The sequence below is a fragment of the Carassius gibelio genome, chromosome B7 (assembly GCF_023724105.1).
Source record: "Carassius gibelio isolate Cgi1373 ecotype wild population from Czech Republic chromosome B7, carGib1.2-hapl.c, whole genome shotgun sequence".
Classification (NCBI taxonomy): domain Eukaryota; kingdom Metazoa; phylum Chordata; class Actinopteri; order Cypriniformes; family Cyprinidae; genus Carassius; species Carassius gibelio.
The window spans coordinates 32,077,127-32,104,831 of record NC_068402.1 but is presented as its reverse complement, the minus strand read 5'-3'; the positions used below and the strand labels follow the sequence as shown (position 1 = coordinate 32,104,831).

Below are 27,705 nucleotides of genomic sequence, written 5' to 3'. Positions count from 1 at the left end.
TTCCCAGTGAGTTTTATACCTAGAAACTGTGCAAGTTTTCACATGATGTCACACACTCATAGGAACGCCCACCTGGCAGGCAAAACAAAGCTTTAATCCACTGACCGCCAGTTATTAATATGCAGTTTGCATTAAGTATTAATGTAATGAAACACAGATATTAAAAGGTGAAATTCAGTAGACACCTTATTGATGCAAGCATATGAACCCAGAATATAAACGCAATGTACAAAGTTTCACATTAAATGGTTTCCCATTCCTTTCCCAAGGAAAACGCTGAACCATTGACTGATTGTGTTCATATTCCGACCTCATCTGTTTGCCTATGTAAACTATACATCATTAATATAGTGATTACTGAATTTGATCTTTTAATATTACTGTTTTAAATATATTAAGGCACTTTAAGTTTTTTTTGCGAGGTTTGTCGCACTGTTTAATGATTAAAATATTGCTGTGGGTGCTTAATATGGATTGCAAATGGCCAAAACTCACATTTTCACATTTTCTTTTCACATTTTTCTAATACTTTTAAATAATTGTAGATGTGAAACAGATGGAAAATTGATTGGCAATGTATTTAATAATCAGCATTCAAATAAAAACTTGCATTTGAAATGTATATAAAATTATCCAAAAGCGCACCAACATATATAGCACCACTGCGCTCTGGGAATCCCAAAGTTCGAGTCCCAGCTCGTGGACATTTCCTGACCCGCCCCCACCCCATCCCTGTATGGTCAGTGTTGAGACGCATTGTGTCTGTGGTGCATACTTATATTTAGCTTTCACACTGATAATATTTCTGCTGAAGCACTATAAAGACTAAATAATTATGTTGAATGGTTCCTTTAACATCTATGAATTATAAAATGGTTATTTATACAAACTTGACTGCCTCAAAATCTAATTTACAGTACATGAGCAGATAAGCCACAGTAGTTGTTTTTACATGCTCCCAAACCGTGTCTAATCGGACTGATGGCTCAACTGAACCGAAAAGCCTTCATGTATACAGTTTAATCAGTTCGAATGAGATTGAAATGAACAAAACTTTGATTAAATTGGAAGGGACCTGAAATAATTTTATCAGCAGGGAAAAACAAACTTGTAAACAGCTGAATCTGAATATATTATGAATTGGATTCCAAAATACCTTGCAAACATGAACAGTGCCATGTTACATGTTTACATAAATTGAATGTCTTATGTGTATATATATTTAAATGTCAAGTCTTACATACTGGTCAGTGGAGGCAGGCTATAATATTTGCTTTAAAAAATAACTTCAGACACATACAGACTAGTCATGGCCCAAAATATCGGCACCCTTGGTAAATATGATCAAAGGAGGCTCTAAAAATTAATCTGCATTGTTAATCCTTTTGATCTTTTATTCAAAAAATAACAAAAATCTAAACTTCCATTGGATATTAAGAATTTAAAATGGGGGGAAATATCATTATGAAATGAATGTTTTTTTTCTCAAATACACGTTGGACACAATTATTGGCACCCCTAGAAATTATTTTGAGTAAAATATTTCTGAATTATATTCCCATTCATATTCAGTATTTTGAGCACTCCAGGGTGATTATGAACATGAAATTATCCAGCCATGGCTTCCTGTTTCACAGAAATATAAATAGGAGGGAAAACAGAGAACCAAATCCCCTTAATCATCCTTCACAATGAGAAAATCCAAAGTATATATTTCTGATGTGCAGCAAAAGATAATTGAGCTTCTTAAATTAGTGAAGTGGCTTTAAGAAAAGAGCTAGAGGAGTGAAAATTCACATTTCCACCATCAGGGCAATAATTAAGAATTTCCAATCAACAGAAAATGTTAGGAAACTGCCTGGAAGAGGAAATGCCTCTACCGTCCTAATGCACGGTTAGAAGGAGAGTTGAGTAGCTAAAGACTCTCAAAAGACACAGCAGGAGAACTGCAGAAAATAGTTGAGTCTCAGGGTCAGAAAACCTTAAAGGGTACATAACAATATAGAGTTTCACCTAATCTCATGTTAATCTTGAGTACCTATAGAGTAGTACTGCATCCTTCATATATCCAGAAAGTCTAGTTTTTAGTTTTATCATATTTATAAAAGAAAAATACAGCTTTTGATTCTCTCCGGAAAAAGCAGAGCTCCTGGAGGTGTGTCATGGGCGGAGCTATAATACTGATGTTTCGTGTTGTTGCCATTAACATATATTCACTTATGTGCGGATTTCCAACAAAAGACAGAAATCTGATGCAATTGTACTTAAACAAATGGGGTCATTTATCACAGGGGCTGTCCATGTTTTAATAGCAAATGATGTGCAAATCCACCGTTGACTTCGGCCTTGTTTATAAAACATTCATCAGAAAAGACCAGAACGCACTTGCTACACTCCATTGCTGTCCTGGAAAAACAAATTGCATCCACTGTTCATGTAACGCTGGGTTTTTTAGAGAAAGTTGAACATGGTAAACTTTCCCTCACATCTAAAAACACAGTTATTTGGAGACATTTTCGAACAAATCCTATGCAGCCACTAGGATTTTTATTGTAGGTGGGCCTCCAGAAAACTGGATGGGCCAGTTACAATAAGACCCCCCCCCCCCCCCCCACCGTCTAAATAAGACTTCCGCCAACATCATTAATTTCAGTGGATCACTTGCTGGTGACAATGAAGAGTCCACATGTGGGGTAGAAGCCACTGATTGGCTGAGAAGCTTTCACTCAAAGCTTTCCTCGGACTGCTTATTGGATTAACCGCTAGAATAAAAATCACTCACTACTCATAGGCCTGTATGCAGCGCTGCCGACGATCTCCTGTAAAAAAACAGCCAAAACCAATCCGGAAGTAAGGTTTTCGGCACAAAATTCTCAGTCATTCTTCTAAATTATTTTTTAAAACTGTGGCCATGTTTAGCATAAGAATCCTACTCTTTAATACTGTGAACAACTCTGAATACATGAAACAGCATTGACAAACGGTGGACAAACGGTACCTACATCTCCACATGTTGTTTTGGCAGGATTTCAAGAAAAAGCTGATCCTAGCTGATCCAAAAACAAATTCCAGCATATTCAGTTATCAGACATGATTGGAACTTCAAATGGGACTGGCTTCTATGGACAGATGAAACAAAAACAAAAAATAGCTTTTTAGCAGCAAATACTCAAGATGGGTTTTGTGAACACATGGATAAAAAGTAACCCCATGTGGACAATGAAATATACTGCTGTATTTTTGATGTTGTGGGCCTATATTTCTGCTGGAGGTCCTGGACATCATGTTCAGACAAATTGGATCTTTGATTCTATCAAATACTAACAGATAAAAAAAAGTGACTGACTCTGTTAGAAATCTTATAATAGGCCATGTTTAGATCTCCCAGCCGTATAATAATCCAAACACAAACCTCAAAAACAACACAAAAATGGGTCACTGGGCACAAAACCAAGCTTCTGCTATAGCCATTCCAGTCCTCTGACCTGAACCTTATAGAAAATGAGAGGAGTGAACTGAAGAGGAGAAGCACCAACATGGAGCTGGGAATCTAAAGGGTCTGGAGTGATTCTGGATGAAGGAATGGTCTCTGATCTCTTGTCAGGTGTTCCCTAACCTCATCAGGAGTTATAGGAAAAATTTTGAGCTGTTGAACTGTCAAATGAAGGTTTCAAAAGTATAGAATAAAAGGGTGCCATTAATTGTGGTCAACATGTATTAGAGAAAAACGTTTATTTCATAATTATATTTCTCCCCATTTAAAATTATTATTATCCAATGAAATGTTAGATTTTTGTGATTTTTTTTAAAATAAAAGATCAAAAGGATTAACAATGCAGATTCATTTTCAAAGATGGCTTCGATTATTTTTACCAAGGGTGCCAATATTTTTGGCCATGACTGTACTGTGTGTGCCATCAAGGCAAGAACGAGTAGCTCAAGTGACATTACCACAGTGTCTTTCTCTGCACACTCTGAACAAAATGTGAATCAGATTGCAATGTTCAGGGTTCATATGGATACATTATATCTTAAATCAGAATCTTACATTTGACTGAATTCAGAGAGGCTGATGAAAATTAGTGCTTGCAAACATCCCTATTAACATTCAAATGATAATAAATTGGCATGGACCGCAAACAGTAACATACATTTCTTATATAATTGTCTGTATTCAGTCTGATTTACTAAATAGAAAGTGCTGTTTTGGCTTGATGTGTGTTGGGCAAAGACTTACAACAAAAGTACTACCCTACTAAGGCTCAGTTAGCTACTTGGTTTGTTAACTGCAAAAAACCTAGATGTATACATGTTGGCTGGGTTAACCTTGCAACCAAGGGTTCCACACTATTAAGTTGTCCTGCTCTATATACTGTACATACAAAGAAAAGAAACCATGTTAAATCAAAGGAAATATATTTGAAGCCTTTTCAGAGTTTCTAGAATGATTGAAATCAAACAATAGATATTTCATTCAAATTGTTTCAGGGTTTTTTTTGCAGTTAAGAGAGTTAGAGATATGAGATGTGTTTAATATCCATATTTTTGCTGTCTCTTTCAGAGAGGGATGGAATGGGCGTCCTGGGAGGCAAAACCGTCTTTCCTCTGCTGGATCCTTGAGTGAAGATGAAGGCATCTTCGTCAACTCCACCAGCAGTAAACTCCTGGAGCGAGCCCACGGCATCCTTATGTGAGATTCTGTCTCTCTGTGCTACACAGCTCTTTACTTTTACTGTCATCAAATACAAGAGTCTACTGGAATAGCATAATCACTATTATTTATGCTTTTTTTTTTCACAGGAGAAATAAAAACTATAAAATGAAGCCCAGTCTTCCAAAGGTGCGAATCCCATAACATACTTTTTACAGTTTTTTTTTTTTTTTATTTATTTATTTATTTTATTATTTTTTTTTTACTTTTTTATGTTTGTTTTGTTTTTATGAGATATTTAACAAAGTGTCCAAGTTTATGGCGTTGTGTTTAATGCCCAAAAGTGCTAATAAAATTTGACCAATGCTGAAGTCAAATGAATTCATTTTTTAATTTTTTTTCTTTTCAACGCACATCATAAGGCTTCAGAATACTTGAAGAGTATTGTATTATTATTTATTTCGGTGTGCTTTTTGGCTATTTCAGTACCTTTTGGAGCTTTCTAGCTGTGTTAAGTGCCTTTTAGGGTACTTCATTGATTTTTTGTTTTAATTGTAATTGCCATTTACAGAATTGACTGCTCCTTTTGTGTTCCATGAAAGTTCATATGGTTTTATAATGACACAATGTTCTGTAAATGCTGATAGAACTCAGATTTTTGGTAGTTTAACTAGTCTTTGTAAGCTTATGCCTGACTGTCTATGTGTTTCTGCAGCACTTACTGGATGTCAAGTCTCTGAAGTACTTGAGTAACCTGACGTTACACGATCGCATCACAAAGTCCCTGCTTCACCTCCACAAGAAAAAGAAACCCCCGAGTATCAGTGCCCAGTTCCAGGTCAGATCTCGCTCTTTCTTAAGCGTATTCTGAATCATGTCTATGTTATGTAAGTATGGTGTAATTTCCTCCCTGTACAGCTCTGTTTTATTTGCCCCAGAAAAAGCCCAGATTAATCATAATAAATCATGTCCGTCTTTGATACAATAACAAAAAAAAGCAACTGCTTTTGAAAGTCTATGATTCATGACATTTTAGATCATGTGATGCAGTATGTATTTGTCATATGGCTGTTTTTATGTGGACAGGATCTCCTTACCTAACCAGAGCTTGAATTCATGCACATTACAGTCTATTGAATTAGCTGAGCCTCTGCGTATTACTGTGTATTACTGTTGTGGATTTTACATTTATGGTTACGTTTGGTCCTGTGGACTTAATTAAATTCAATTAAATTAGACATTAAACTCTCTTAAAATAAACTTTTCTATCTCTCTAGTTGATTTACTTTAAATAATAACAATGTTAAACTGTGGATATACATGAACCATGGAAGGATTTTGGTTGTTTTATTTCTGAACCACCATTAACTTTCATTCATTTTGTCGTGACCATTTTAAATGAAATAAAATGTTTGACTTCTTTGTCTTGCTAAGTTAGCATTTGATGTATTTTGAATACATATCATTTAGTGCCATGTCAAATGATTAATCGCGATAAATCGCATCCAAAATAAAAGTTTTATTTACATAATAAATATACAGAGTACACACATATATATTATGTTTATATAAATACACTCATTCATGTATATATTTAAGAAAAATGTTTATACATTGTTTATATTCAACCCTGAAACAACATACATAACTACCAAATTTTGCTATAAGTTTAATTGCAACATATAATAATTGCTGTTAATAGTGTTTATCATCTGTTTGATTACGTCTTTAATTGTTTTTTCCATTCATTTCTGCTATATATACATTAACTGACATAGAAACTTAATTTTCTGCTTTGCAATGATAAGTATCGTGAACAGTGCTATATAAATAAACTTAAATTGAGTTGAATATATTAAATATATTTATACATGCTATAAATGATATGAATATAGATATACATGTAAATAATGAAAATATCTTCAAAATATATGCTGTTTGTGTGTGTATTTATATAAACATAATACACCTACAAAAAACACACATACACACACATATTATGTAAACAAAAACTTTTATTTTGGATGCGATTAATAAAAATGAATCTAATCTCGTTTGTCTAAAAATATACAAATTTTAACATAAATGCTTATTTTATAATGGATTCTCATAGTTTAATCTAGCTAAGAAATCTAGCTGATTTTTTTTTTTATTTCCAGGTTTTTTAATACAACATTCATCTACTAAATGAATATTAAAAAAGAGAAATGTTGACATCTGTTTAAAAAAATTCCAATCCCATGTGACACGAAAATGACTGTAGTATACTGCAGTAAAAATGCAGCATTGTATGACAATTGATTCTGCTGGTTTAGAATTACATTTCCCTCTAGTGTCTCAGATTGAGACAGAGAGCTGAAAACATTCACTCGCTCTGCAGTTCTGGGGCGTCTGGCAGCAGGCCTGCACAAATGTGTGGATGACTTCACTTCCCACATCCTGTTCTGTGTGGCTCTCACTTTGGGATAGGAGAGTGAATTCCTGACCACCAAAATAGCCACTTTCCCTCTGTATAGAGAGATGCAGACATGGAAACACACACAACAAAGTCTTTTCAAAGATCTTGAAAATTTACTTGTCTGGTGCTATATGAAATTTTTTTTCTACTTTGAAATGGTATATATGTGTTATATTACACAATATTGGAAGTTATAGTAAAAAGTACTGAAATGGACATCATTGTCTTCATTTAGAATATATTTTTTATTTATTTTAAATGTTATTTTTTCTTATGGAGTGAAATGTTCTTGACAGGTTTTGTGAGATTTACCTTCAAGAAACAGTCAAGAAACATAAGAAAATGACGAGATCTGAACAATTTTAACTTGTGCTGCCTTCATAAACACTATAGCTCAATGTGTTATTCAGCCTGTTAAAGTAATGCAGACAACATACAGCTTGTGTTTTAATGTAAAATACCATTTAACCTGAACAAATCCTTAATTATGAATGTAAGTTTTTTTTTTTTTTTTACTTCATTTAAGGCCTCTCTCAACAAACTGATGGAGACGCTGGGTCAGTCAGAGCCATACTTTGTGAAGTGCATACGATCGAATGCCGAAAAGGTGTGTGAGACCATGTGAATGTTTTGTATTAATTTCACTCATACAGTATATCATTTATAGACTATATACATTTCTGTGTTTATTGTTTGCCATAAATCCCTTCTGTTTTTCAGCTCCCTCTGCGTTTTAATGATGCCCTGGTGCTGAGACAGCTTCGTTACACAGGCATGCTGGAAACCGTGCGTATCCGACAATCTGGCTACAGTATCAAGTACTCTTTTCAGGTGAGACTAATGCACACATACAGTAGAGGATTCATGTTTTCAAAGTAGTCTCTAAGGCTTATCTAAAAATACGGTAAAAGAAGTAATATTTTGAATTATTATTACTCTTTAAAATAAATGTTTTCTATTTGAATGTGCTGTCAAACAATTAATTGCGATTAATCGCATCCAAAATAAAATAAATACATAACTGTTTTCTATTTGAATTGCCCAATAAAAGTGCTTAAGTTCTTAAAAAAAAAGAAAAATAATTATTTACTGAGCCCAAAACTTTTGAATGATGTTGTACACGGATCAGCATAATTTCAGCATAATTTATCCTATTCTCATCTTCTGGAGTTTCAAAGATGAAGTCATTGTTTCCTGTTATTCAGTTCCTTTCCTGGGTGTGACTGTCTGGAGATGATTCTGTTCTTTTGGCCACTTTTTGTGAATTCAGCCCAGACGAATAGCATCATGTAGATCATGATACAAATAGGATTAGTGTAAACACTGTGAATCCCTAATGACTAAACTGATTTCAATAATTCAAACTGTTTTCTAAGGCAAACCTCAATATTACGGTTTCTTATGTTGGGTATCATGTAAAATGTCCTTTACTTTGTTTTTATTTAAAATTGTACTTGACACATTAGGGTTGTGCCGATAGACGATAGTATCGTGTATCGACAATAGTCAGAGATATCGACGTAAGCAAATGTCTCTGTCGATAGTCAAGACCAGTGTTAATTTTGACATGAAATTTTAATTTAGTTTTAGTCTTAGTCTTTTGACTATAATTCTTTTTAGTTTTAGTCAAGTTTTAGTCATCTGATTTGTTTTAATTTTAGTCTTATTTTAGTCGACTAAAATTGCTTGGTATTTTAGTCGACTAAAATTGCTTGGTATTTTAGTCGACTAAAATAAGACTAAAATCAATAACAGATTTACTAGACAATTTTTTACAGCTGGTATAGGAAACAAACTTAACCAAAATATATAAAACACAAATTCAACTTTATTTCAACACAGCTGTGTCTTTATTTCGATTCAAAAGCTTTTATGCAGCAACAAACACTGTCATGATAATGTAAACAATAACTAGCTGCCAATTGACCATCAATAAAAGAAAAATAAAGTTAGGTCCAGGACCTTAAAGCTTACAGCTGAGCTGAACAATAAGTGCATACATTTAAAGTAAATATTTAATAAGTTGGGTGGATAAAAAAAGTTACAAGATTTTATAAGGTATTCATTTGTCTAGCAATATTGTATGTTTTAAATACTACAATATTGCTAGATTAGTATGTATAATGATAGGATGTGAACAGTCACGTTTCACATGACTAATATAGAAATATTTGTGATATTGTCAACAAGTAGAACATTATAAAATATACTTAACATTAGTATTAATCAAATGTATTAATCATAATATTACGTATTAGTATTGTGCTCTCATCTAACTTGAAGAAGGGGCTATTTTACAGTACTTTTCAGTTCGTAATATTTAATGCTAAAACATCTACGCACTGCAGTCTTCCAATTTTGCTTAGCTCAATAAACAAAAGAACATCGTTGTGAAATTACATTTGATAAAAGGTCCGGGTGGCTCGTCTGTAAATGTCTTTTCAAATTGGTTGTGTTGCCACGAATGAGCGCTCCGCGTGCTTTACAGTTTGTTTTGTTTTGTTCGTCGTCAAAGGTGAAGTGAGCTGTGGACATTTTGTCGCTCTTTTAGACATCACCTCTTCGAATGCCGTCTTCCCGGGAGCTCATTTAAAAACTGAAAACCTTCGCTTCACGTCTCAATAAGTCAGGCTCGGATTGGTTCTCTTCTCTCATGCAGTCTCGCCTGTTCCGTTTTGCCGGTTCTTTTGTTGATTCCTCGCATCTCTCCCGTCTGCTGATTTGATTTTCGTCACAGTCTATTTTCGTCTCGTCCTTTATTCGTTGACGATAATGTCAATCAATTTAGTCATAGTTTTAGTCTCCATCAGTGCCTTCTATTTTAGTTTTCGTTTCGTTTTCGTCCGCAAAAATATATTCGTGACGAAAATAATGACGAAAATATTTAGTCAACGAAATTAACACTGGTCAAGACGATATTAGGCTCATTCTCCTATTAATGTATTAATTAGTAATAATAATAATAACTTTTTTTATTTTTTTTATTAGGCGGCCTATTTTAACGTGGCTATCAAACTGCCCAGCTATTTCACTTCAGCACCACATTTTACACACACACACACACACCGCGAGCGCAGGAGGATTAGAGCCTGTAGTCACTGAAGAAGTTGTAACGCTCTGACTCGGATAACTCATTAAATCCATGAAATGAAAGAGAGAGAAAATGAGGAGCTGGTGTCCCACACATTAAATGGCTGCTATACGGCTACGCGCTCTTCTCATTCACAAGAGATTAACTCTTTCATGAATAAAGTAAAGACAAAATAATAACAAGGCAGCAGAGCGAACTTCTCCTCCATAGTGGTTCTCATGTAGTCCTTCTCTTAAAGACTAATCACTTAATTTATAACACTCATTATGTGGTAATGAGGACTATATGAGAACCACTATGGATGATAAGTTCTCTCTGCCGCCTTGTTATTATTTTCATGTACACCGCGCTATAATGTGATGCATGCAGAATACATCGTTTTGGCTGTTACAAAGTCTCCATCCACAAACAGACGTACGTTGTCTGCAGATATGACGTATTTCATTGCACTATAACAAGTAATCTGAACAGCCTATATATGTGCAATATTTAAAACGAGCCCTCACTAACTGAGTTTAATGTCACAATTAAGTCGGAACGCATCTCATTCATGTTTCTGTAGCAGTGCATCAGTCTCATGAGGTGTGGGTCCGGAGCGCTGTATGACTGATGCATCAGTTCAATTCAACTTTTCTCCAAATATATGAACTTACCCATTTTAACTACTTTATATTTAACGTGTTCGTTTATGTCCAATATTAGTGTTAAACTGCTGGACTTTGAATGAAATCTACTATTGATTTTCACCGTTGTCTGATTTTGCAGAATTATTTAGACTGATAACTTCCGTGCGCAGATGCGGCAGATTTGTCACAGGACGCACGATATGAGAGTTGTGTCCGACTATATATGAACTGGCTGTTTTAAATATAGTATTTTTATATTTAACGTTAGTTTATCAGTATGTTTGAAAGTATATATTTTTTTTATTGGTGATTCCATAGGCTCTCTCTCGCACACCTGCTCGGTTTAAAACACCAAATAGTTACGCATAATACGCAGAATAAAGGGTCTCTCTCTTGCTCCACCCATGCACGATAATATCATGTATCGTCGATCTCACGGGCTGATGATATGAAAATCTGAAAAATGGCCATATCGCCCAACACTAGTACACAACATGTTTCTCACAAAATAAAATATACACTTTATTCAAATAAAAAATATCGATTTTTAAAGAAATATTAATGTTATATAAGGAAAATTTGTTTTTATCTGTTTATTTAATTCATGAGTGTCAGTACCATAAAAGGGATATGCATATATTTCTGAATTTCATTTGTGGTTAAAAAGAAAAATAAATGGAATGGACACAAAAATAAACAGACCCTTAATCCACACTTTCACTTTAGTCAATCATTAAGATAAAAGATTTCTGTAATACAGCCTCTAATAATCAGTAAGTAAACATCTATCATTACAGTTAACAAACATTAACCATGTGCTAACAGCCGCTTAGAACACTCTAGCAACTAGCAATGACTTATTTTTTTTATTAAGTTCTCCATCTTGACATGTGTGCTCAAGTGTCTTTTTATGAAGCCTGAGTGTTTCCGCCCCAGTAATATCTGTGAGATATGAAGCTGGTGGAGTTAGCTGACTTCACAGAGGCTCTCTAATAGTCTGCAATAAAAGTGGCCAGGAATAATTGCATACACAATGGCACCTCCTCCCAGACTGTCCACCCCCAGTGGGCTTCATTGATGGAGACTTCAATAAGGCATGGCTTCACAGTGATGTTAGTGTTCTGAAATCTGCCCAGTTTTAAGGCCTTAATGAGAAATGTCACTTCCTGTGTCACTGGATACTTCAGAATATGAATGACGTTTTGTGTGTGTGCCATCACAAAAAAGGTTTGACTATGGTGGTGTGTTGTTAAGTGTCTGTGTTATGCCCTCCAGGACTTTGTTCGACACTTCCATGTGCTGTTACCAGAGGGTTCCAACCAGGCCAGCCAGGAAGCTATCAGACGGTACCTGCACCAGGTGGATCTCACTCCTGAAGGGTTCCAAGTGGGCCGTACCATGGTATGATCAACCTTCAGCCTCTGCCAGTGATAGGACTTAATTAAATTCCTAGAGTCTAACTTTTTCTGATGCCTTTGGGATGACACATACTGTCCATTCATGGTTAGCTTTGTTGGAAATGTACAGTATTGCATGCATGTGACGTGTCACTTTGTCTCTGCATGTGTATGGCAGGTGTTCCTCCGTGAAACAGAGCGTCAGCGGCTACAAGACCTGCTCCATCAGGAGGTGCTGCGTAGAATCATTCATCTTCAGCGACGTTACAGAGCTCTTCTGGAGAGAAGAAACTTCCTCAGAATGAGACAAGCTGCTTCTCAGATACAGGTACCTCGATTTATTTGTTATTTTTTTAATAAACAGTATGTGGAGTTATAGTTTTTATTTTTTTTTCATTTGGAATTGAGATAATCTAAGATATATATATATATATATATATATATATATATATATATATATATATATATATATATATATATATATATATATAGATATATATAATCTATACGTTATAGATGTTCTTTTCAATTGGGATTGCATAAAAAAAATATAGTTTCAGTGAAAATATTTAATCTAATTTTTATTAAACTATTTTATTTAAATTATTTATAAAATTATTAAATCATTTTTCAATGTCAATCTTGAATGACTGAAAATTAATGAAAGTTCATTGTTCATTGGGCAGAAGGTGTGGGAACCGTGTCTGTGGTATTTGGGTTTGGCTTTTGACATGTAAACAGTGGAAGCACTTTTCAGAAATAAAGGTTTTAGTATTAAATAAATATTATTTCAGCTCTAGTCTAAAGGTAAATTATTTGTTCTGTCAAACAGTCCAAGGATGTTTTAAAAATAAAAATGTGGAAAGAAATATTTTCCTTTTTTGAAATATTATAAATATTTAGATTTACATCTTGGCATTTCGTTTTGACCAAATAATTCTTAGTAGGATTACTTTTTAGTATTTAGTATACATTTTTCTAATTAGACTGTTTTGTACATGTGAAAAAGTATATTCCTGTCTATTCTAAGTTTTTGCACACTATAATTTGGGGTAAATCTTTGAATCCCCACTGTGTTGTGTTGTCTCCTGTAGAACTGGTGGAGGAGCTGTCAGTCTCCACAGAGGGACAGCAGGTTTGAGTATGTCCAGCAGGAGGCAGCGGTTTGTATCCAGTCGGCCTGGAGAGGCTTTACAGAGAGGCGCAGACTCCTGCTGTGGAGGGAGGCAGCCGTGGTGATCCAGAGAAATTGGAGGCTGTATTGGCGGGGGCGGGCAGCCCTCCGGATCCAGACTGCTTGGAGAAGACACAGGGCCAGAGAGCTCTACCTCCAGCAGCGGGATATCACCATCCGCCTGCAAGCAGCAGGTAGAGGCTATCTGGCAAGGCAGAGGTATGATACAACCCTTTCTACAGAGCTACATCTCAGATGAAATAAATTGCCTTATGATACAGAGAGAACTCTATAATGGTCTGGGTTACACCAATCAACATTCTAATGCTTTTTATACAGGGTTCATAGAGGGAGCCAGCCAAGCAAAATTCTGATTGGTTTAACACCAGAATTGCATAATTACTTAGTTTATAGTTGTTGTTTTTTTATTTTTATAGTGTATATAATTGCAAAATATAAACAATATTGTTGTCTAGTTGGGTATTAAAAGTTGTATTTACTGTATAGTACATCCAATGGCATGCATACAGTACACTTACATAAAGCAACATGTACTATATATCAAATCTCAGCTGTGTGATAGTTTATATCATTGCAAATTGAAAACTATATTATCGCACAGCCCTTTATATAAAGTTGGAAATGCAGTACATCTGACTTTATCCACATATATACAGCATACTCACTTAATGAGATAGATATTAGCATCATGATTTTCTGCAAAGCTGATGGGGATTTTGAAAAGCACTACACAATTAAAAAAAAAATTAAAACGTGTCCTCTCTTCCTACTAAAAAGCATTATTTTTTTAATTTTCAGATTTAGGGAACTTAAAGAGCAGAGATTAAAATCCACTCAGCTGTCAAATGGAGAGACCAGGCTGTTACCAGAAGAGGGCAATCTGAGAGACATGGGTTTGGATCAAAGGAAATGGGAAGACTCCAGCGAGGTGCAGGGCGGGAACAAACAGACCCTCATTGGTGAAGTAGAGGGGCCTGGAGAAGATGTTTTGGAAGAGCTGGTGCCAAAGATGACAGAGGGTACCGCAACAGTACAACCGGCATCTGAAGTGACAATCCGAGAAAGACCACAGACTCTAGAGGATCCCAACCAGAGGACCCGGGCCAAACGGGAGAGTCGGCGGATGCGAGAGTTGGAGCAGGCCAAATTCAGCTTGGAGCTTCTTAAGGTGCGCTCCTCTGGAAGCATGTCTCCTTCAGAAGAAAGGCGCTGGTCAATGGAGCTGGTCAGCGAGATCCCTCACACTCCTCAGGGTACTCCAGACAGCCAGAGCTCCAAGGGCAGCTTTGAGCTACTCAATATAGATGACTATTTCAAAGACAAGGCACCTTGTGCCGAACCAGAGGACCTTGGTTCTCCTTCTGTACCTGACAAGCACAATGTGTTCTCCAACATTTCCGAGTCCACTTTGCCCTCTGACACTCCAGCACCTGATATGATGTCAAAACCAACTGGCCAACCTGAACCTCCCAAAATGCAGAATTCGCTCCCAACTTTCTACTCCCCTCCCTTAGAAAGCAGCTCTCTAATAAAGTCCACCATAAATTCTGCCACCCCTTGCCCTGATGGCCTCAAAAAACCTATAAAAGACAGGAAGGAGTCCACTCGGAGACCTATGGTTGTGGTTATTAGTATGCAGAAGGAAAGCCCTTTAAATGAAGCAGATGTGAAGCCTCCGGAGGTCAAAGACAGTGCCGCCCAGACTAGCGAGCCACCAAGCCCAGCACAGCCTAGCAGCGAAAGCCTTTATGTTCTGGAAAAGCTAGAGAAGCTTAATGAGCAAAAGGAAGAGCGTCAGAAGCATCAGCAGCAGCTAACTGAAAAAGAGTTGATGGAGCAGATCCGTCTGCAGAAGCACATCCTGCAAAAAGAACGTGAGCATAATGCCCAACATGAGAGAGAGAGGTATGAGAAGCAAAGGATTGAAGCTCTGCAAAGGATCGAGCAGAGTAGGCAAGAAGGTTCAGGAGGAAAGCCAGATAGATTCTTCACAGACAGAGGCCCTGCTCCCTTAGCTCAGCCTGAGCCTGACCTCAGCTCCCAGCCACTGGTCCCGGAAAAGGAAGCGGCTCCTTCCATTTTCAGAGGCCAACCAAAAGATAGCCGCAGTGTAGCAGAAGGGTGGGCACCGAAGTTGACTCTGGAATCCAGAGGGGATGAGGCCAGAAGGAGAATAAATATGAAACCGTCCACTCAGAATGTCAACATAAACATGTCCGAGAGGCCTGGAAACATGTTCTTTTCTCCGAAGGCCAAGGTTTCAAAGTAAGTGATGTGCTTGACCTCAGGGTGCCAGGCTACTAAATAGTTAATCGCAAAATGAAAATGATCCACCATTTCTCATCTTCCAGACCTGTTTGATTTTCTTTCATCTGCTGAACGCAAACCTAAAATATCCAAGTTGTCCTTTACTATACAAGAAATGGAACATTTCTTGGACAAATTTAAGCTGTTCTTAACATTTAATGGTTAGTTCACCCAAAAATGATAATTATATCAGTAATTACCCACCTACGGAGGGTCAGAGAGCTCTCAGATTTGATCAAAAATATCTTAATTGTGTTCTTAACAATGGTCTTACTGGTTTAAAACGACATGGGGGTGAGTAATTAATGACAGAATTAAAATTTTTGGTTGAACTAAGAAACTAAAGCCCCTTTCACACTGCCATTCTGGCAAATACAGGGGTAAGGTGTTCCTTCAATTGTTCCCTGGTCGCTAGATTTTGCACTTTCACACTGCTAGTGATTACCCGGGATATGTGCGTGCTTTCACACACAACCCTTGAAGATCCTTTAACGACACGTGACATCAGCGCGTGACGTGTAATGTACGAGTCGACAACGCTAGGCACGTTATACTTTCACTGAAGCAAGCAAACGATCTCGGTGTCAGCGCAGATAGTGAGGAACTAACTGATCTCTGCTTCATTACAGTTTGCACATATGTTTTCGTCGCGAACGTTGATCTTCCTTCAAAACAGCCTGTAAAAGAGTCGCGTCATCACTTCGACACGGAATTAGATCTGGCTTTTGTTCACACAGCGCTCGTCCCGGGTCGAACCCCCGCAATGTTACTAGGTCCCCGACACGGGTTCAATTCGGTAATCAATCCCGGGACGTGGTTGCTTTCACACAGAAGGCGAAATATTGCAGATCCAACGTGCAGTGTGAAAGGGGCTTAAGTCTAACATGAAACTTCCTAAGATGCCATCTTTAAATATGCTTAAAGATTAAAGATGCTTAAAATTCTGGTCTATTCTGCACACAAAGCTAAAGAAAGGTCTTATATGGTTTGTATTGACATAAAGGTGAGTAAATGATGGCAGCATTTTCGTTTTTGAGTAATCTAAACCTTGAACTTCTTGAATTTGTTTTAGGTTGGATAAGGACTTGGCCAATCAAGGGAAAACCGCAGGAGTCCAGAATGAAGTGAGCCTCTTGAGTTACAAATCCGCTAAGAGTGAGGTGAGAGATGTAGCAATTGACACTTGACACATGATAGATTTAAATAGCTTTTTACAAACCTCAAGAGTTTTTTCCCTCGTTATTGAATACATTTGTCTTTGAACTCTTTCTGCCACACGAGGCCTTTGAAGGGTCACCTGACCTTGACGTATGGGGGAACATCTTCATTTGTTTTATCATTTGGTTGATTAGGTTGGCCGACCAGGTCATAAAAAAGCCCGAATGGCACGGACACGTTCAGACTTCATGACCCGTGGTTCAAACACCATGGGAGAGGGGGAGTCAGAGGAGGAGGAGTATGATGAGACCCCTCTGTCTCCTGGCACACCCCTCCCCAAGCAGGGCTCAGAGGAGAGCACACTAGAGGCTTGTCACAGTGACTCCGAAATGGTAATTTAACGGTCTGTGTTAGTGCAAGCAGACCCAGCAGCAAGATCTCTCTCTACAGCTAACTTCTCCAGAAGAAGCTGATAGATCGCCTTACTGACCACCTGAAACGCTTCTACACTCCCTATCCAGTTGAAGGACATAGTCTTCAACCACAGATGCTGAAACGCCTTTTGAAAACTATTCTCATCTGTGATGGCAGGTGTTTTTCTGCATCCACATAGAAATACTGTACAAATAAATTATACAATGCAAAGAATCATATGCATTTTAATATGGGCTGTCAATAGATAATATATATATATATATATATATATATATATATATATATATATATATATATATATATATATATATATATATATATATATATATATATATATATATAAAAAGCTTTGTTCTTCTTTGGGACACAATTTAAGATATTTTGGATGAAAACCGGGAGGCTTGTGACTGTCCCATAGACTGCCGAGTAAGTTATACTGTCAATTGTTGAATAAAGTCATTATTTTTATTGTATTTGCGTACAAACAGTATTCTCATCTCTTCATAACGTTACGGTTGAACAACTGATGGCAGATGGACTATTCTGACGAAGTCTTTCAAACCTTTCTGGACCTTGACAGTATAACTTACTTGGCAGTCTACGGGACAGTCACAAGCCTCCCGGTTTTCATCCAAAATATCTTATATTGTATTCTGAAAATGAACAAAGCTTTTATAGGTTTGGAAAGACATGGGGGCAAGTGATAATTTACAAAATTTTCATTTTGGGGTGGAGTATCCTTTTAATATAGTGTAATTTTTGTCTATACAACTATATATTTTTTCTATAGCGTAATTTTTTCCTATACTCTATACAACAATAGTTATTGTAAGGGTAGGTAGGCAGGGTTGGGGTAGGTGTAGACATTAATAAAACACAATCTAATTGGTAAAAAATTACCGTTTGTAGCTGTATCCCTTCTAGCCACAAACCAAAATATCCCCAATGTTTTTTGTCTGTTGCAATGGCCAGTAGAGCAGTGTTCTTAGACATTATGCTGACACCTATTGGTGTGGATGTACTGTAACATCACACAAAACCATGTTACTTTACATTATACACATAAATTGTCAAAAGCACTATGAATTTTTCACTAGTTATTAAAATAATTTTCTTAATTGTTTTTTGACACAAATTTAATTTAGTCAAATTTTTTTTAAATAACTTTGACAGCCCTAACTTTAATGCATTTTCATCCAGCACAAAAAAATAGTAGATTTAATTCTTTGTCACACTTGACCCAGAACTTCTGTTTTCTTCAGTACATTGGTTCAAGAACCAGCCACACAGATATGGATGGCTTCCATCAGAAGTTTGCTTTCCTTTCCTGATGTAAAAAGGCATCTTGCGTAAAGTTTAACCCACGGCACTCTTCACAATCTGACCACGCTGCTTGTCTAGACATAACAGTTATGCTAGTTATACAGTAGGTTGCTCCTTCCTGAACAACCGAGACTTTCTGTGAGATTCTGCTTTCTACACTGCCACCTTGGATAAAGAGTACTGCATGCTTTAACATCTAGCTCTGTCTTCTCTTCTGCAACAATTCACCAAGGCTAAAGCAATGGAACTGTCATGGCGCATATTCTAGATTTATTTATTCTGTACCTCTCTTTCCAATACAGTAGAATTTAGTCATTATCTGGGTCATTGAATAACACCGGTGCCTTTTTTATAACAAATGTATATATATATATTTAGAGAGAGAGAGAGAGTAATTAAATAATGTAATTATTACATATTTACATATAATGTAAATATCTGTTGCTTATATCTTTTAATATAAGTTACTGTATTTATTATTTAAATTATGCAAAGGTACCTGTTTTGTAGAATGACCCATCTAGTCATTTATATATGTTTTTTTGCTTTTTAAAAGATTTTGTCCTAGTCATATGCTATCTTTAGAGTGCACTTTCACTGTGTGCCACTGGTTAGTTTTAGTGCATTAGTGTTGAAGAAGATTGATTTAACCAATTAGTGCTTTCAGACTATGTTAAGGAGCAACACATGTTCTTACTCTTTGTGCACATTATAAACCTTTTAAACTCACACTACCTACCGGAAAATATTGGCTGAAGTGAAAGGAAAAGCCAAAGTCAATTTAACTGCTTATATTATGCTATAAAAGGTTTTGAGAGACAAACCTTGCCAATAACTGTCAGTTTAGAGACCTTTGCGCTTGCATACAATATGTCATTATCTCTTTCAGCTGGCCACAGTCAATGAAGAGCAGAAGAACATGTATAAAACCATCTCATCTGGAGAGCTGGGCAAAAGTGATGCGAGGAAGAATTCTCATGGAGATGGAAGGTGCTTGTTTTTTGAAGAACGGTTGAGATTTAAAATATTTGCATTTTTCATTTTTATTTTACTCTTCATTTACTCATATTATTTCATCCACCCCCTCCCCCACATTACAGAATGTCCAAAAAAAAAGTGGATTTAAAATATATATATATTAAAAATGTATTTTTATATATTATTATTATTTATTTATTTATTTTATGTATAAAAAGATGTTCCTGTCTAAAAAAAGGACAAAAAAGCACCCTAGAGTTAGTCAGTGTGACACATTTAGACTCATCACTGCTGGTTTTTCAGGCTGTTTTACACACAAAATGTTTGTGTCTTAAGAGAGAAAACATGGGCCTGGAACATAAAGTAAATGAAATCAAGTGTAAGTATCACGAAAATGATCGCTGTCCTTGTCAACATGTTTTGTCTGCAGGGTTCGCACTAAAATGCGGTTTTGGGGAAAGGCAAGGCATGGAGAGAAGAAAACCTCACGAGAACGGCTGTTGTGTGGCAGTGATACTTTGGAAGGAGACTATGCTGAAACAGCACTTCTAATGGAAGAAGGTGAGTTGAAAGAAAAAAAACATCAGTTAAAATCTTTCAAGTATTTTTAGATGTGAAGATCTCTTTTGGTCATGAAAACACGGCCATTCTGTTTATTCAGGGGTAGAGCGTCTGACCCCTCCTCAAAGCCCAGACCTAATGTTACAGAGGGAGTTTAAAGAGAATAAAGATCCATCCCCCAAAGTGAAGCGCAGACGTAGTGTGAAGATCAGCAATGTTGCTCTGGAGCCCGTCCAGTGGCAGAACGATGCCCTGCAGATACTCACATGTGCCAGTGACTACAGGAGCATGAATGACTTCCTCATGAAGAAGGTGATGACTGTTTTCTGCTTCAGTTAACTACAGCTGTATTCACTTATTGATGAGAAGAAGTCTTCCTAACCTTGTTTTAATCTCACAGATTACTGATTTAGACACAGAAGATGGTAAGAAAGACACCATGGTGGATGTTGTCTTCAAAAAGGCACTAAAGGAGTTCCGCTTAAATATCTTCAACTCGTACTCAACAGCTTTAGCTGTAAGTAGCTTTATAAAGCAATTGTTTTACTGTTATCAACCAAAAATGATTCATATTGCCATCAAAAATGTAGGACATTTTAGGTTTTTGCAAAGGAATGTGTGACCGTCCCTATGAGATATTGCTTGTTGTCACATTGTGTCTGGTTAGGACATTATGTCAGAAACAGATATATTGTTTTTGCTCTGTGTGCAGATGGATGATGGGAAAAGCATTCGTTATAAGGATCTCCACGCCCTCTTTGAGCAAATCCTGGAGAAAAACATGCGTCAGGAGCAGAGGGACTGGAGCGAGTCACCAGTGAAAGTTTGGGTCAACACCTTCAAAGTCTTCCTGGATGAGTTCATGACGGAGCACAAACCTCTGGACAGCAGTATGAGCAGGGTACGCTCTTAGAACAGTCAATGGCACTTTTCATGAACAGGATACAAAATAGGGCTTCCAGAAAGTAACAGGGGGGAACAGGATAGCGAGGGAATTTTTAGATATGGGTCTGAAATAAAAATGAGATTAATGTAATATTTAAGTAAAATATATTCAAATGAATTATAAAATAAATGATAACACATATGCAAGGTTATATATAATACTTCTATCTTCTCTCTCCAAATAGAATTTGCTGCAAAAAAAGATTTTAAAAAGATTCTCTGATTTTAAGTGTGCTGAAATATGCTTTTAATGCATAGGTTTGATGTAGCTGTTCCTCATAACAACAAAACATGTAATACATATTTTGGCAGTTATCTTAAAGCAATCCAGTGGTCATATATATATAGTTTTATTCAATAATATAAGATTATATATTAAATTGTATAGGTCTGTATATTTTTACATGCATTTATATATACATGTATATTTTATCAAACTATTTTTATTGCCTTTTTTCCTCCCATAGGCACCCAAACCAGACCGCAAGAAAAGAAGGAAGAAGGATACTGATATAGTGAGTGCAATCACAGACAGAGGTGTCACAAACTGAATAAGCATTTCCGTTTTTCATGGAAATCAACCGACACTCTGGCTTTCTTTGTTTCAGGTGGAGGAACACAACGGCCACATATTCAAGTCAACACAGTACAGTATTCCCACCTACTGCGAGTACTGCTCCTCCCTCATCTGGATGATGGACAAGGCGTGTGTCTGCAAACGTGAGTTTCATGTCCACAGTCTCCGCATCAAAGTGACCCTGAATTCAATTCAACATAATCAGATTGTTTACCAACAAGCCCATGGCCTCTCGGCTCGAACAGAGAACAGTTTGGCTTTGTAGAGCAGGAGGTTTTCCGGCATGTTACAGTGAGAGAAGAATGTTGACTTGAATTGAGTTTATTTTAAGTGGCAGTGCCTGTGTCGTATATGTACTGATGTTGAAGATGAGAATGAATGAGATGTCTGTGTCTTGTGTAGTGTGCCGATATGCGTGTCACAGAAAGTGCTGTCAGAAGATGACCACCAAATGCAGCAAGAAGGTAAGGACGTTTTCTCTGCTAAGTGCGTTCATGTGATTTGGGCTGTAATAAAGCATGTTTCCTTTCTTCCCTTGTGCAGTATGACCCTGAACTCTCGTCAAGGCAGTTTGGTGTGGAATTGTCCCGTCTGACCAACGATGAGCGAGCGGTGCCTTTAGTCGTCGAGAAACTTATTAATTACATTGAGATGCATGGCCTGTACACAGAAGGGATCTACAGGAAGTCTGGATCCACCAATAAGATTAAGGAGCTGAAACAGGGTCTGGACACAGGTATGACACACGAGAACACGATAGGGATTTTCACACTGTGCTTAATCCTGAGTTATCATTGTTCTTAGCCCTGCTTTTAACCCCGGGTAAAGGTATGTTTCACACTCGTAATTTAGAAGTGCGATTAGCATAATTTTTTACCCAGGATTATGAAATCCTGCTCAGGAGCAGGGTTATCAGTGCTTTTCTTTTTGTTTTTAAAGGACAGTGTGAAATGACATGGTGTTACAGTGCTAGGGCTAGACTCTTAGCAACCAACCAATCACGTGTCTCATATTCACGTGTTTTGGACAGTTACAGAAACACAATGTGTTGTATAAACAGTCGGTTCACTGTTTTAGTGTTAAAAAAAATCTCAAATAGGAGAGAAGACAGTTTTATTCTTTTAAGATCAAGAAGTTATTTCAAGAAACACTTGATAGTACAGTCTGCAATATACAATGTAAGGATGCACAATGCTACATTCTTTATGTAAACTGATTGTATGCTGCGTTTGTCCAATTAATGACATTGTACATTCCTAAACCCTGGGTTAACATTCTTATTTGCATATTTGCGGAGTCAGTGTAAAGCATCATCTTATAAATACCCAGCAATAATTATTCTCTTCGGTTAAATTATGAATAAATGCGGTTTAGAATGACCCAGCTGTTAACTATTTCAAGTGTGAAAAACACTAATGATATATATCTACAAGAGACTACAATTACTGCTTTACTGTTTAATAGCTGTTTATAGAGCCTTTTCAGCTCTGCACATTTCGGATGTTTTTATAGAACATCAGCTGAGGTCCGAGTACTGTATAGTAATAAACTTATAATATAACTTAAGTTATATTAAACACATATGTGTATGTTACTTATATAACATGTATACTAAACAAAATTGTATGATCTCTGAAAACATGTTAATATCTTTGTTTTACCTCACAAATAAATGTATGTTGTTTTAAGGATGTTTCACAAGATTCTGATATCTTGTCCACCGTACATTACTAACCTTTTATAGTAATATATCTACTATATCTAGTAGATGTATTACCATAGTAACTATATCTATATCTGTAGTCTGGAATCTGGTATTTTCTGCCCTCAGATGTAAACAGCGTGAGTCTGGACGACTATAATATTAATGTCATTGCCAGCGTTTTCAAGCAGTGGTTACGTGACTTGCCTAATCCTCTGATGACCTTTGAACTGTATGAGGAATTCCTGCGGGCCATGGGTAAGCAGATGTGCCTGTCAAGAATGATCTGTCACATTTATTGCATTAGCATTCAGTACAGCAAAAACAGTTTTGGTGTCTTTTTTGCTTTTTGGTGTTTATTTGGGTTTTGAGTTTTGTGTGTGTGTGTGTGTTTTCGACACATTGAAATTGGTACTGGTTGTATTGATGTTGATGAAGTTATGTTGATGTCTTGGATTTTTTTTTTTTTTATATTACTTTTTTTTTAATATAAGTTTTAAACTCTAAATCTCGAATAGATGAAATGATAATAGTAACGCAATGTTTTTGTACATTTTATATGCCAGTCTGCAGATGCAGTTCTGTTCTAGACCCCCAGTTTTTAAATAAATTAGACATTCATGGAGACATACAGTAAGGTTTGAACTTGGATGATAATGTCTCTTCAGGTCTTCAAGACAAGAAAGAAGCGATTCGGGGGGTTTACTCTATAATCGACCAGCTCAGCAGAACTCATCTGAACACTCTGGAGCGCCTTATTTTCCATCTGGTCAGGTGAGATGGCAACTGCAACTTCCCATGTCACCAAAAAATGTATGCAAGAATGACTGCCTCAAAAAGAGAAACTTGCTTTCTGCTATACCGTTATAGGTAGTCATGTCCACAGAGAAATCTCATTGATCAAAAATCGCAGATTATTGCTTATAATAATAAAAAAAAACTATTATTTCCAAATATTTTTCTTTTTGTGCTGAATGTTGGCCTTTAGTGAGAAGAGTGAAATGATGTTCTGACTATGAAATGTCATGCATTCTGCTGTTTACAGGATTGCCCTGCAGGAGGAAACAAACCGCATGTCTGCTAATGCACTGGCTATCGTGTTTGCCCCCTGTATCCTGCGCTGTCCTGACACTACCGACCCTCTGCGGAGCGTTCAGGACATTGGAAAAACCACAGCGTAATGGGCAACTCTTACTTCTTTCAGTTTGATAAGACCAGTTCAGGTTAGTGACAGGTAGTGATTAAAATACTTCCGTTTATTTCTTTAAAGGTGTGTCGAGCTGATCATTTGCGAGCAGATGAATAAGTATAAGGCCAGACTGAAGGACATCAGCACTCTGGAATTTGCGGAGAACAAAGCCAAGATCCGACTAACATTCATCCGCAGGTCCATGGTAAGGGTTAAGAGAGAATTTCATATTTTCACAAATATCCACATAACCCAGATGTCCAAAACCTGTTTCTAGATCAACATCCTTGTTGGACTTGAAACAACATTTTTATCAACCTTTTATTTCCCCTCCTATTTTATAGATAGTTAATGATTAGAGTTAGGACAGTTTGTTTGACAGAAATATTGTTCCTTAACCTACAACATTAAAAGATGTTGATCAAGGGAAGATGGATAAGCGTTGGTCCTGGAACAACATTCTTATCTCACAATCACAAATTTACATCAAACCCACCCTTAAAATTAGAGGAAAATGACAGTTTGATAAGCATGAAGCTCCAAACCAAGTTATAAGCTTAACTTTAACCCTAAAATCTGACAGATACATTGGTTCAAGTCCAAAAAGGATGTTGTTGAGTAAATCAGCCAAATTAGCCTCAGTCCTGACACTAACCCCATTCTCTCCTCTCCCTCCCCTTTCCTCTCGAATCCAGAAACCCGTAATAATTGCTGTTAGATTTATGAGCATAACCCGCAGTGCTGCGGCGGTAGGTATTTATGTATTCGCTGTTACTGTAAGTGTCATCACGTATGCCGCGTCCCAGCACTGTGTGGTCCGTCTGTCTTCATGATCATGACATACAGATGCTTGAGCAAGAATCTCAAGAGCTTAGATGTTAGTCACCTTGCACTTTATTAATCTAGACAGGTAACAGAATCACCTTGTTGCATTACATTTTCATAATGCTGCACTGCATGACTTGGGAATGTTTTAAATAATGTTTTTTTGCATTCACTCCATGTGCTTAATATTTTACTTTACTTTTTTTCTTTTTTTTTTTTACTTGCTTTCTCTGGTTGGTTATGTGCAGTCAAACTCATTCAGAAAGGTAACAGCTTTGGGCTGAAGTGAATCTGTGTTGTCCATCCAGGGTTCAAAATGAACATTTACAAGAGCCAAATGGCTACTTGTCCATTTTATATGAAAAAAAAAGAAAATCTCTCTCTCTTGCTCTCTCGCTCTCTCGCTCTCTCTCTCTCTCTCTCTCTCTCTCTCGCTCTCTCACACACACACACACACACACACACACATACACACACACAAACAGTTGCATTTGCTGTGTAAGAATACATTTCTGACCATCACTATTATGAGGGAATCAAAGAATCAAATGACAAAATAATAGCATGACGAGTCATTTTCCATTTGGACATTTTCCATTGTTCATTTTGGCCTCTGTATTCATGTTTTGTTTCTGTAGCCTGAATGAGTTTTGAGAATGAAACTAGAAAATGCTTTGTTTGATTGTCGCAGTATTTATAGTGTTGTCTTGTGTTTTGTTTGACAGGGTAAGGGCCAGGTGCACAGGTTGAGGTATCACTTACCGTCTCCTCCAGTGAGTCCTCGGTCTTCAGCCGCCCCAGAGGTGATGCAGGAGAGCGGTGATGAGGAAGCCAGCAGAGATACAGAAATCTCGGAGCAACAACAAGTCGCCATGCTGCAGGAAGAGAAAGTCCTGACTGAACAAATCGAGAGTCTGCAGAAAGAGAAGTGAGAGAACTTATTAATTAAACTTATTAATACTCAAAGGGTGGAACAGCATATCATCATATTACTATGCTCCTTGTACAGTATGAAATACCCCGAGAACCTGCTAAATATAATGTGCCTTATACAGCCAGGATGCACTGCACTGGGTATCCCACAATGCAAAGGACTTGACCTTCTGTGTCAGTTGTAATAAATAGAAGGAAGCAATATGAGCTGTTATTTTAGCATATTGTGTTTGATGATACTGCCAAGATAATCTTACCCAAAAAATTTTGACCCTGGACCACCAAACCAGTCTTAAGTTGCTGGGGTATTGGTAGCAATAGCCAAAAAAAACATTGTATGGGTCAAAATTATAGATTTTTCTGTTATGCCAAAAATCATTAGGATATTAATTAAAGATCATGTTCCAAGAAGATATTTTGTAAATTTCTTGCCGTAAATATATCAAAACTTAATTTTTTATCAGTAATATGCATTGCTAAGAATTAATTTGGAAATCTTCAAAGGCGATTTTCTCAGTTTTTAGATTTTTTTTGCACCCTCAGATTCCAGATTTTCAAATAGTTGAAACTCTGCCAAATATTGTCCGATCCTAACAAACCATACATCAATTAAATGAGCTTATTTATTCAGCTTTCAGATGATGTATACATCTTCATTTTGAAATATTGACACTTAAGGCTAGTTTTGTCGTCCAGGGTCAATGCTTTTCTTTTTAATTATTATTATTATGTAGATGTACGCGGTTAATCTGGTTTGTACTGAGATTAGTTTGATGGTCACCTCACAGGGAGGAGCTGACGTTTGAGATGCTTGCTTTGGAGCCGCGGGCATCTGATGATGAAACTCTGGAGTCAGAGGCCTCTATAGGCACCGCAGACAGCTCTGAAAACCTGAATCTGGACTCTGAGGGAGCCACTTCGGACTTCTCTGGTGAGTGACTACTGAACCTTCCTGTTAAATGTGAAACTTTTCAAACTGCATGCTGTTTTTTAATCCATGTCATCTGATTTACTGTGTTAGATTTATAATGCATCTCTGAGTATGACAGGAAATGGAACAAGAATAGATTAGATGATGAAAAGGATCAGTACAATACATAAATAGCTGTGTTTGCTTTTGGTTATATTTTCCAATAACTTATGCAGCCCAGGAGACATTTCAGACAGAGGACATGAAAGTGATTACAACAAAAACAAACACTTTTTTTGTTGGTTTTGGGAGTTAACATGCAATGATAAATTGTTTCTAAAATAAACCTGGAATGTTCATTAAAGTGATGAACAATCATTAATGAAGTTCACCCAAAAAATAAAATGTCATCATTTCCTCATTCCCATGTCGTTCCAAACCCTG

The 27,705-nt window shown here is 36.8% G+C and overlaps 1 protein-coding gene across 11 annotated transcripts in view; it reads left to right on the top strand.

Annotated features, from left to right (window-relative positions):
- The window catches only part of LOC127961189 (unconventional myosin-IXAa), a 123,923-nt gene that overhangs the window by 93,361 nt on the left and 2,857 nt on the right, over window positions 1-27,705 (top strand). For 6 of the 11 annotated variants that reach the window (XM_052560188.1, XM_052560186.1, XM_052560185.1 and 3 more), the window contains 27 exons: window positions 4,562-4,690; window positions 4,801-4,840; window positions 5,367-5,489; window positions 7,636-7,716; window positions 7,830-7,940; window positions 12,102-12,227; window positions 12,402-12,551; window positions 13,318-13,616; window positions 14,217-15,683; window positions 16,798-16,885; window positions 17,078-17,275; window positions 19,531-19,631; window positions 20,050-20,180; window positions 20,281-20,492; window positions 20,581-20,697; window positions 20,893-21,081; window positions 21,593-21,640; window positions 21,734-21,845; window positions 22,105-22,166; window positions 22,246-22,438; window positions 23,534-23,662; window positions 24,073-24,178; window positions 24,450-24,581; window positions 24,675-24,798; window positions 25,289-25,342; window positions 26,144-26,346; window positions 27,140-27,282. In XM_052560188.1, coding sequence (XP_052416148.1) covers window positions 4,562-4,690; window positions 4,801-4,840; window positions 5,367-5,489; window positions 7,636-7,716; window positions 7,830-7,940; window positions 12,102-12,227; window positions 12,402-12,551; window positions 13,318-13,616; window positions 14,217-15,683; window positions 16,798-16,885; window positions 17,078-17,275; window positions 19,531-19,631; window positions 20,050-20,180; window positions 20,281-20,492; window positions 20,581-20,697; window positions 20,893-21,081; window positions 21,593-21,640; window positions 21,734-21,845; window positions 22,105-22,166; window positions 22,246-22,438; window positions 23,534-23,662; window positions 24,073-24,178; window positions 24,450-24,581; window positions 24,675-24,798; window positions 25,289-25,342; window positions 26,144-26,346; window positions 27,140-27,282 — 4,868 coding nt within the window. The remainder of the gene's footprint in view (window positions 1-4,561; window positions 4,691-4,800; window positions 4,841-5,366; window positions 5,490-7,635; window positions 7,717-7,829; window positions 7,941-12,101; window positions 12,228-12,401; window positions 12,552-13,317; window positions 13,617-14,216; window positions 15,684-16,797; window positions 16,886-17,077; window positions 17,276-19,530; window positions 19,632-20,049; window positions 20,181-20,280; window positions 20,493-20,580; window positions 20,698-20,892; window positions 21,082-21,592; window positions 21,641-21,733; window positions 21,846-22,104; window positions 22,167-22,245; window positions 22,439-23,533; window positions 23,663-24,072; window positions 24,179-24,449; window positions 24,582-24,674; window positions 24,799-25,288; window positions 25,343-26,143; window positions 26,347-27,139; window positions 27,283-27,705) is intronic. The other 5 variants (XM_052560192.1, XM_052560184.1, XM_052560191.1 and 2 more) reach the window with 3 other exon arrangements.